Source organism: Solanum verrucosum, unplaced genomic scaffold (genome assembly GCF_900185275.1).
Source record: "Solanum verrucosum unplaced genomic scaffold, falcon-dt-bn FXZP01000049.1, whole genome shotgun sequence".
NCBI lineage: Eukaryota > Viridiplantae > Streptophyta > Magnoliopsida > Solanales > Solanaceae > Solanum > Solanum verrucosum.
In genome coordinates, this window is record NW_026020221.1 from 4,979,217 (window position 1) to 4,991,128 (window position 11,912).

An 11,912-nucleotide genomic window follows, 5' to 3' on the forward strand; every position below is an offset into this window, starting at 1 on the left:
AACTTTTTATCTTAAGCTAAAGTGTCACAATACCAAACGAACCCTTAAGGATGTATTTAAATTTCAAAGTCCCAAAGTAGAAAAAATCTTATTTCTAAAGAATAGTCCCAAGTCTTAAGTCTTTTCTTTGTGTGAATAGTCCTAACTCCTAAGTCTTTTACTTTAGGGTTAACTATTGTAAATTTGTAACAAATGATTTATTTACTTTGAGAAGTTTGACGGTGATTGTAATTATCGATGAAAAACTTACAAGCAATACTTTCATGTGAAATTTCTTCCTAGAGTAGTGATGATACCATTTTTTTGGTTTCTCATTTAATGTCTCATATTCACATTGAAGCCCAACTAAATTCGAATTCGCATAAAAAAAAATTCACATTGAATGATTAGATGACTTCGTATTCAAAGGAACTCCGTACCCGTAGTGATACTCTTAACTCTTAAGGGTGTGTTTAAACTTTAAAGTCTTAGAATAGAAAAAATCTTAATTCTAAACAATAGTCCTAAGCCTATTCTTTGTATGAATAGACGTAACTACCAAATCTTTCATAAAATAGGGTTGACTATTGTAACCATTGTTTTAAAAGGTGGAGTGCGTAATAAGATATTTTACATAATATAGGGTGAGGCGTAAATTTTGTAAGATCCATAAATTTACGGGACATATATTTCATGTATCTTCAATTTTATCATTTTTTCACTAAGAAAGTAAGCAAAAATAATTTTTGAATAATTATGCAAATAAATTCAAATAAATCACCAATAATATAGAAAGAAATATTATAATTTTTATTTGAGAGAAGTAACAAAACAAAAAATTGTCGTAGTCGTGATAATCTTTAAAAATGAAATCTTCATCCATTTCATCATTGATCTCCGCATCTACTAGTCTTTCCCACTCTCAACTATATTTGTACTTATTACTGTATATATTTCAAAGAAGGGGAAGAATAAAAATTATAAAAACACTAACACAAAAATTGATAAAATTACTTCGAAAACATATAGTTCTGTGAAATTCCTATCTTATCAATTTCGGACATAATCATCTAAAAACTACTATGACAGTATTATTTTCTATGAGACTCGCTTTATTTATTTATATATTTTAAGAAAAATCACTACAACATGAAAACACAATAGCATAAAGTATAAATATCATCACCAATAATAATAAACAATAGGAAAATACTTTTCGAACAACCAAAAAACAAATTTATATGCTTTTGTATCCGGAGCTTATGCTTTTACGCTTGAGACTTACACCTCAAATTCTAAGACGTACATCCTATAAATCTATGCTTTTCATTTGCACCCCAAAATATTATTATTTGCTATTATTTGTAAAAAAAAAATAAAAAAAAAAATCAATTTAAGTCGATAACAAAAATAACTACATAATACCAACACACAAAAACTTAAACTATTTATAATCATATGAAAATCATAATGCCAATGTAAACGGTCAACGGCCGTAACATATTATTGTATTTTTGGCTACAACTACTTAGCCTACACCATTAAATAATCATGGTCTACCATGATACAATTTAAATTTCCTTAACGTTTATATGTTCACATACATAAATAGATATAGAGCTGGAGTATAATATATGAATTTACGATAATTTAATAATTTTTGCATAGACTATATATACAATGATAGTTTAATAAAATGACGTGAGTTATTATTAGATAATAACCTAAATCGTTATAAAAATCTATTAAATTCAAATAAACTCAGTGATTTTTATACAAATTTAATCAAATATTTATATATTTTTATTATATCTCTAATTATAATTATTAATTTAAAATTATTATAAAAAATCATAAACTTTAAATTTTAAATTCATCTCTAATTGTGATCGCCGACATTATTGGAAAGAGAACTCCCAAAACGATCTTGATATTTTTCTATGCAATATTCTCTAATTGAAAACGTGGAACTCCCACTACACATATATAACTTTTTTTTCTTACTAACTTTAATGTGAACTTTGTTGGCACTCTCAAAAATCTCCTCCTCGACCTAAGATCCACATGACGATCACAAATTAAATTCCACGTGATCAATCACCTTCTAATTTATTTTGGAAATTAATTATGTGTTACCCAATTTGAATATTTATGGCACAAAGCTACCCCTTCAATGTCTTCATACTTGTCCCCACCAAATTATTGGCTCTAATATATTTATAAATAGAGAAAAAAGATAATATATTTTCGAACTATCGTAAATGATATGTAGATATCCTTCATCATATTTTTGGGACATTGGTGTCCTTGCCGTTCAAAAACTAGAACATATATACATTTTATACTAACGGACATACACGGGTCATAATCTTATCCATCGATCCGACATTTATTAAATATTGGATCGAAGGATAAGATTGTGCCACGTGTCCTTATTTTGTCTTCCGTTAGAGTGAATGACATATATGGTCTAGTTTTTGGATGGCAGCCGGCAGGGGCATCAATGTCCCAAAAGTATGACGAAGGGTATCTGCATACCATTTACAATAGTTTGGGGATATATTTGTCTTTTTTCCCTTAAAAATATTATTAAATTGATATGATGCTATCCTTTTCCGATCAAAATCGTATAATTTTTCTAAAATATCTCATGTCGTTAAAATTATTACTTCATTCATTTTAATTTATAGGAAGATTTAATCAGATATGAAATTTAAGTAGGAAAGAAACTAGTTGATCGAATAATATATCCGTAAATTTTCCGTTCATATTTTTCATATAGTAATTAATTATCTTTAGGACGGCTTTAGAACGGATATAGGTATTTAATTCAGGAAACATACCAATTTTGGCCTAATTTCTTTGACTACTAATTTTAATTTTTAATATTATTTCATCAAAAAATCATTAAGGAAATAATCCAAATATAAACAACAACAAGAAAATATTGTGAATTACTTTCGCTCGTATATAATATCTTTTTGTCAAAATATTGAATTCGAGTGAACTCATAGTTACTAATTAATTATAGGGAAAAATGTATGAAATAACAAATTATTAATTCAAATTAAATGTTATAGTCATAGTTTATTTTATTTGTAATTCGCAGCAAACATCCCATTTTTTTGCCATCTGATTCGGTATACAATTAGCCATTTTCGGTATACAATTAGTCATTTTATACATTCCGGTATAAAATGTGTTTGTGTTTGTATAAAGCGAGAGAAAAATGTATATATAAATACAAATACATATATTTTCGTCCTATACACTTATAATTATACAAATACAGATCTTATTATACAAATTACAATGTATAAATGAATTTATACAAAACTTAATAATTTGTATAAAATTGGATGTATCTAGCGAATTATACAAATCAAAAGCTCCATAGCAAACATAAAATTTGTTATGGAGCGCAATTATGTAAACTATAGCTATAACATACAAATATATTTTTTATGTTTGCTATATGTAAAAGTTGCTCTTAATTATATCCTTCATTGGTTAAACAAATAATCATATGATACATGTTTTATCTTTCTTAAGAACTGTGCAAAATCTTAGATAACACATATATTGCTCATTTTGGCCTGACAAATGTTTATATGAATTGAGCACCGACGACTATGTGAAAAGCCTTTTCCACTATAGCAAAAAAGATATTAGTGGTAATATATATATATATATATATATATATATATATATATATATTTAGTGGCAGTTGAGTTAATGTTATTGTATTTAGAGTCACTAAAGCTTTTAGCGACATTTATATAGATTACTGGTTATAAATACTTATATAATAGTATTACCGCTAAATATAATTTAGCAACAGTATTACTATTACTGTTAAATCATCACCACAAAGTTCTTTATTTATTATAATGTTGACTTTTATCCTTCAAAAGTTTATCAGCCAAAAATCTATCGATCAATTCTCTTCTTTATACTCCTCCTCGTTAACTTGCCCTCTGTCATGTGCGTTAGAATCGACTTAGAAGACCATTGTAGAGCTGGATTGAAAAAAGAAAAAGAAATAAGAAATAGTCATTTTGTACTTTTTTTTATTTTTATTAAAACAAGAAATAGTCTACTGTCAATATAGTCAGAATTCCCTACTTCCAGCTACCACTAATTGTGAATAAATCCATCCTATAAATGCATCATTCAACCATTCATATATACAAAATACAACTTTCTTTTGGAATTTTCCATTGAAAATTTATCTAAGAAAAATAAAAAAAATATGGGAAAAAATGAACAAAGGGAGGAAATTCTAATAATTTCAAGTCCTTCAAATCCACAGAAAATGGATGATCATCATGTTGTGGCTTTAGAAGTTGAAGTTCCTGAAACTCTTCATCAAGTTGGAACAGGTAATTTTTAACTAATATGATGTATAAGTTCGTAGTTTTTCAATCAACTTCATTAAAAAAATTGAATAGATTCATATATATCATGGTTGACAGAATAGGTAAGTCGTGTCTCGATAAGTTTCTTCGTAAAAAAAAAATAGTTAATGAAACAATTAACATTATTCTTTCACTAGGATTCATTCAGTCGAAGTACTTAAAAACTTCAGATTAATAATAAAATTGTTGAGTGGTTTAAACTATTTCGATATATCAGAGTGAGGTTTTTCTAATCTTGAATTCTTTATGTTCAATTACAACTTAACTAATTAATTCACAATAATAAAATGTTAAATGGACTAATTAGGACTTAAATGTGATTGTATTTTACTTTAATTTGCACTTATTTGTTTCCATATTTAGTAAAGTCGATTTGACCCAACTTCTGTGAAGTCAAAAATATTTTCTTAAAGAAAGTTGATGTTTTTTAATCCCTTTTTTGTTTTTTAATTTAAATTATGTAATCTTAAAATTGAAGACAAAAAAAGCTTATGATTTAAATAATTATTTTTTTAATTTATTTTTATATTAAATGGGGATGCGTGGATATTTATTACTAACTATTTTAGATCGATTGTAAAAGTCAACAATTTGATTTTATAAGTCTATAAAGATCTTTTCTATTGGAGTCATCGTTTTCAAATTTTTGTAGTTCCTCACTTGCTAGACTTGTAGTCAAAAGTGTGGACAAGAAAAATGGTCCTATTGATTTGCTCATCAAATTTATATCGTCGAATTTTTATTTTTTTTATAATAATCATATTTTATAATATATTACTTTTCATACAGGAATTTGTCAACTAATTTAGTCCAATAGTAAAAGTCAACAATTTGATTCTACAAATCTATAAAGATCATTTCCATTGGAGTCTCCTCTTTATGGAAATAATAAATAGTACTTGCTCCATTTTGTTTTACATAATTTCTATATTAAAAATAAATATTTTTTTATCTGCAAATTAAAGAGTTTTTTTTTCTTCATATTGTTCTTAGTATCAAATAACTATATTAAATAGTAATAATTAATTTTATAGTTTATAATATTATTAATAAAATTAAAATATTTATAAATCGTGTGATAATTTAACAGAAGATGTTCGTTTTCAAAATGTGAACTAACAATATGAAAAGTTATATAGAAAAACGGTCATGTTGAGCTGCTGACCGAAACTGAACTCTTCATAAAAATTAAAACTTACATCATAGTCAAAATTGTACTATATTTTATACAAAATATTATTAGTCGTTTTACTAAATTCAATTCTTCGTATAAAACAATTAACGTTTTAAAAAAAAAATTAAGACGTCAAATCGTCAATTATTAAGTAGGGGTGATCGTGATTTGATTTGGATTATTTTTTTATTTAAATCAAATTAATATTAACTATTACTTTTAAACAAATAAAATAAAATAAGTATTAATTTACATCCATGAGTTTGGTTCAATAAGAAACATAACAGTGTTTCTCTACGTTATTTTTTTTCCTACAATAAAAACGGATTTTTTCAACTTATAATCTGTTATTAATCTTTTATTGTTGTGGCTATAAATTTTAATCAAGTGAATAAAATTGATAAAAATATATAATTAAAAAAAATAAAGATAAATCTTATAATTATTTTTTAAATAAATAAGTTTGGATTTATGACTTTCGTTTAAGATATGGGATTAAGATGTACTTAGTAGCCTATTAGAAAGAAATAAAATTTCATGAAAAAGTCTTTATAATTATTTATAAAAATTACACACACACACACACACATATATATAATTTGATTTAATTTGTTTGTTTTTAATAAAATCAAACTGAATAAAATATTATCTTTTTTAATATAAAATTTAAATAGACGTCTATAAAATTAGTAGTCAGTAGTCCCAGATAGTTTTATTATTAATATTATGCAAATATTTTCCTTGAAAATTTAAACAGCAATTTAATATATAGACAATGAGATCACCAAGTGATCGATGGCACTAGTACCTAGACAGATCACACCAATTTGTTTATTCACGTAACTTGAGAAATCCTAACTCGTAAATCGATGGATGTGGTGCACCGAATGAAGCTGCTTCTTTCTTATTTAGAGGTTTTAGATTCGAGTTTTAAGTATAAAAAAATTCTTCGTAGACAACAATACCTCATGAATAGGACCTTACGCTATATCAATTCAAAATAATCGAACTCTAATGTAAATACTAAACATCAAATGGAAAAAAAAATATCTTAACTTGTCATGCCATGAAAAGCTTCCTTCATATCAAATTAACTATTACTTTAGCTAAAAATATAGTTTCTCAAAATAATTATTATATTAGGAATTTGAATTGAAATTGATAAAAAAGACTTAATTATTTATACTTTCATATCAAAGATGTACTTAAAAATTTTACCGTGATTTCTAAAATTATTATATCAACTTATTTGTTATTTTAAAAGTGGAAGACATATTTTCTTTTTCATCCTCATTAGTAATGGTTCTTAAAAGACTATAGACACCTCAATTATATATAGTATATAAAAAATTAAATACTCAATAAAGAAATATTAGATCTTAAGACGTATACATTGCATTTAACGTTTTTTTTTAATAGAGTGAAAGTGACCATTAAATGGCTAGAAAGATGGATTTTTTTTTAAAAAAAATTATCTTTAAACCTCTGTTTGGCCAAATTATTATTTCAAAAACTCAAAATTTTAAATTTTAATTTCAAAATCTTTAATCAAATAAGAGCTTAAATCAAATTATGACAATATGTAGACATTGCTTGTACAAAATATTGCACACACTATTGTATTTTAAGATGTTGTAAAAAGTAATTTGTCTTATTATGAGAACATCACTTTTTATACACAATTGCTTACGTGATAAAATAACTTTGCACTTTTAGAGTGTCAGACTGTCAGTATACAGAAGTTAAACTTTCTTTTATCGTATCTAGCTATAATGTTTGTGTTTTGAAAAATGTAGATTCATGGTTTCAAGTGGGAGTTGTTTTGAGCACTGGTATCAACAGTGCCTATGCACTAGGATATGCTGGCACAATCATGGTTCCTCTTGGCTGGACTGGTGGTGTCATTGGTCTTGTTTTATCAACACTCATTTCATTATATGCAAGTACTCTTATGGCCAAGATTCATGAATATGGTGGAAAAAGACATATTAGATACAGAGATCTTGCAGGATTTATGTATGGTATGTACGATTGTTAATTTATGTGACAATATTTGACTGAACACGATATTTATTTAAAAAATCATGATAGAATACACACATAAAGTATTACTCCTTTCCCATAATAGATGAACATTTTGCAAAAAAAAATAATTGTCTCATATTACTTGATCACTTATTGGGATAGAGTTAATTATTTTTTTTCTATTTTATCCCTACAATCAATATGACCTTTGAAAGTTTAAACAAATTTTGAAGATCTAAAGTTTCTTTTTTCAAGAGGTAATTAATATGAACAAAGGGCAAAATAGTAAAGTTGATCAATCTATTAATGATTTCTTAATTAGAATGTAAAATAGAAAGCGTCCATCTAATATATATGAGACGGAGGGAGTATACGTTTTGTATGTTTTTGCGAGTTTCGTATTATAACTGTCAGTTGTTCATATTTTCTACGTGAACTATTAGTTGTACTATTAGTTGTTCCATTTTTCTACTTAAACGATAGTGATAGTCCAAGTAGGCAAAGGGAACAACTAATAATGCAGATGCGTTTTGATAAATAGTTAATTGGTACTACATAGTTTTGGTAGGAAAAGTGTTTTACCTTATAGTTCATATAGAGAACTCGTGAAAATGTGATACTTCAGTGTGTTTTTGATTATCAACTTTTAATAAATAAAGGAGAACTATTGAAATTTGTCATCTAAAATAAGTCATATATAATTGTGTGACTACGAATATACAAACCAAACCGTAAAACAGAGATTTGTTATTGAGGTTTTTACAAGATTTTAATTCCTTTGACTTGGTTAATGTTGCAGGTCGTACAGCTTATGTAATTGTATGGGCATCGCAGTATGCTAATCTTTTCTTGATAAATATTGGATTTATCATTTTAGGTGGACAGGCCTTAAAGGTATATGATACATTCCCCTGCCTTAAAGTGTCTATGTTGCTCGCACTCTTCAAAAATATTACTGCATCGAGTCAGTATTCAAAAAAATGTATAACTTTCGGAGAATCTGACATATGCAACACATCACATTTCGAAAGAGTGTGAGCAACATAGCCTAGCATCCAAGATCATAGTACGTTTGGTCTAGACCTCACGGATTTGTCCCTCAAGTTATGCCACATTGAGCCCAGAAGCGGGCGTACCATGTGAACTTATATTTGTCTTATTTGTCAACCTATAAGTCTGTTAGTCAAAAGTGTCATATGCACCAAAACTTATTCGTCTATAAGTTTGTCAGTCCTTCTCTTTGATCCACCCTCATCAGCCCGTCCTTCGTCATGTGCCTCACACATCCAGAAAATGTTATTTCTGAAACAACTTTTTTTTGTGTGTGTATAATTGGCAGGCTTTCTATCTTCTCTTTAAGGATGATCATCGGATGAAGCTAGCATATTTCATCGCGATTGCTGGATTAGCATGCGTGCTATTTGCCATTGCTGTTCCTACCTTGTCATCGTTACGAGTTTGGCTGGCGATTTCATCTGTATTCAGTCTAATTTATCTCACTATAGTCTTTGTGTTAGCTCTTAGAGATGGTATGCATACAATTACAAAATGTGACAGTTAATTATCTTCGCGTACGCGAAGAAGTAGTTGCATTAGATGTAAATAAAAAGAGTTTTTTTGTTGTTGTTGTGGTTGGTAAATTGCAGGTATCAATTCTCCTCCTAGAGACTATAGTATTCCGGGATCGAAAATAAACAGAGTTTTTACAACTGCTGGTGCAGCTGCAAATCTTATTTTTGTATTCAACACAGGAATGATTCCAGAGATCCAGGTATTAATGTTGTTACTGCTTATGTCTTCGTAAATGTTGTGTTTTTGTTTTCCTTGAGTCGAGGGTCTATCAGAGACAGTTTCTCTACCTGCTTAGGTAGGAGTAAGGTCTATGTACACTCTACCCTCCCGAGACCCCACGTGTGGGACTATACCAAGTATATTGTTGTTGATGAACTCAGCTCTATATCAAAATTGAAGTATATTTCGACTATGACCTCTGCTTGAAGTACTTTACACGACAAATAGTTTTCTTGTGATTTTATTTGATTATGATGAATTTCGTTAAATCTTTCAGGCAACTGTGAGAGCACCTGTTGTGGACAACATGTTGAAAGCCCTGTATTTTCAGTTTAGTTTAGGATCTGTGCCTGTTCATGCTGTTACTTATGTCGGATACTGGGCGTATGGATCCAGTTCAACGTCCTATTTGCTCAACAATGTCAGCGGTCCAGTTTGGGTTAAGGCACTCGCCAACATTACTGCATTCTTGCAAGCCATCATAGCTTTACATGTATTAGTCTTTTCGCTTTGCTGTGATCATATAGTATTGAGTTTAACTTCTATATACTGACAGTATATGATCGCTCTGTCGTCATGTTGCATTGCCTTGTTTTTGTTCATTGTAGATATTTGCAAGTCCAACGTATGAGTACTTGGATACCAAATACGTGATTAAAGGAAGTGCACTTGCTATTCGGAACCTGGCATTCAGAGCTCTAGTCAGAGGAGGTTATCTCGCGCTTACTACTTTCCTATCTGCTCTATTACCTTTCTTGGGAGATTTCATGAGCCTTTCTGGTGCTATCAGCGCGATTCCACTCACGTTTATTCTTCCTAACCACATGTATATAATTGCCATGAAAAATAATCTGTCTTCACTACAAAAGAGTTGGCATTTGCTCAACGTTATCTTTTTCAGTGTCGTAGCTGCTGCTGCCTTAGTAGCTGCTTTCAGGCTTATAGCAGTGGACTCGAAAACTTACCACACGTTTGCTGATTTGTAACTTCCTGTGTAATAATATCAAGGGGAATGTCCCTCGTCTAATTCATCTAACGTTCTCAATTCCAGGCCTCAGAGAGGTATATGTATGTCTGTATATTGGATGAATGATATCATCAAATCAAACCGATTCATATTGAAGTCAGATATTTTGTTAAGGACGTTGAAGGATACTTTCAAGGTTATAGTATGTATGAATGAAAAGTAACATTTGACCTATACACTTTTCGTTGCATCATTTTCCGATGAAGAGTGTTCAAACTAACCACCCTTGGGCATACATAGCTATGCCCTTGTACTCGGTCATAACCTATATCTTCATAATATATTGCTTGTGCCATTTTTCCACTACAATATGTTGTCAATATAATGGAGTTTAGTAAATTGACTTCATCGAAAACAACATCTCTATCTCTCAAGGTAAGGACAAGGTCTACCCTCCCCAGACAGACCCCAATTCGTGTCCCACGAACCCCATGTGTTGCACCTAGAGTCCTTTATGCAAACTCAAAAAAAGTTATCTTCTCATCTCAACATCTTCTTTTGCTTCTTGTAGTACTAAAAAAAAGATGTAATTCTAATGTAACCTGCAAGTACAGATTAGTGGATATGAATGCATAAACCATCGTGTACTTCCTTCGTTTCAATTTATGTGACAGTTTTATAACTCGACAAAGAATTTAAGAATAACAGAGAAATAAGGGCAAATTGGTGTGATTAGAAGTGAGCGTTTGGTATTTGGTTTGATTTTTCAAAGTCTGTTTCTGTAATCGGTAGCTGAAAGTAGATATCAAATATCAATAAATCAAATTCTGATATGATAAATCAAACTTTGATTCGATAATTAGATATAGAAGGAAAAAATATTTTGACAAGTATATTTTTAATTTATCCAATATTTGACATGTTAGCTTTTAGAGAAATCATGTATTATATATTAGATCACTCTCAAGTTCTAACTTTATGAATTTGTCGGTATAGGTCAATCAAGATATATATATGGTAAGCAATACATCAATGATGGATGATGTTCGATTTGATATTTTTAAAGTTTAGTTTCATTAATTAGGTAATTAAAAGTAAGTACAATTTGAACTGTTACGATACATCCTAATTTGGTAATTCATTTTTTGATTATTTATCGGTCACGCTTAGGTGTGACATCAACTTATTTACAATGATTCTTTTCATCATTTATATAATAACAAATTTAATAATATAGTAAGTTTTAAAAAATAAAATAAAATAATTTCAATTGATGTCCACTATTCACATCGAGGCCTGTTTAATTCAGATTTACCTCAGATAAGACTTATTTTAAAAGAAAAAAATTAATAAAAAATAATTTTATTTTCCAAACTCGAAACTAAAATATTTAAATTGTCACATCAAAGATGTTAGGTAACCAAAAAAAACTGTTGATGATCCATTAAATAACAAAGAATGTTGTACATGATATTTATGTTGCCAGCCGCCCAACCGCAATCAATTAAAAATAGAAGCAACCTTATTGACTTTCGCTTTTTCTCTCTCTAAAAATTGT

At 28.7% G+C, this 11,912-nt stretch overlaps 1 protein-coding gene across 1 annotated transcript; it reads left to right on the plus strand.

Annotated features, from left to right (window-relative positions):
- The first annotated feature begins 4,225 nt into the window (after positions 1 to 4,225).
- LOC125831224 (proline transporter 2-like) lies at positions 4,226 to 10,422 on the plus strand. The gene is made up of 7 exons (XM_049510413.1): positions 4,226 to 4,361; positions 7,368 to 7,592; positions 8,396 to 8,490; positions 8,936 to 9,125; positions 9,243 to 9,367; positions 9,665 to 9,880; positions 9,996 to 10,422. Exons 1-7 carry the CDS (start codon positions 4,232 to 4,234, stop codon positions 10,371 to 10,373), a joined length of 1,359 nt encoding a protein of 452 aa, XP_049366370.1. The 5' UTR covers positions 4,226 to 4,231; the 3' UTR covers positions 10,374 to 10,422.
- Positions 10,423 to 11,912: the final 1,490 nt, after the last annotated feature.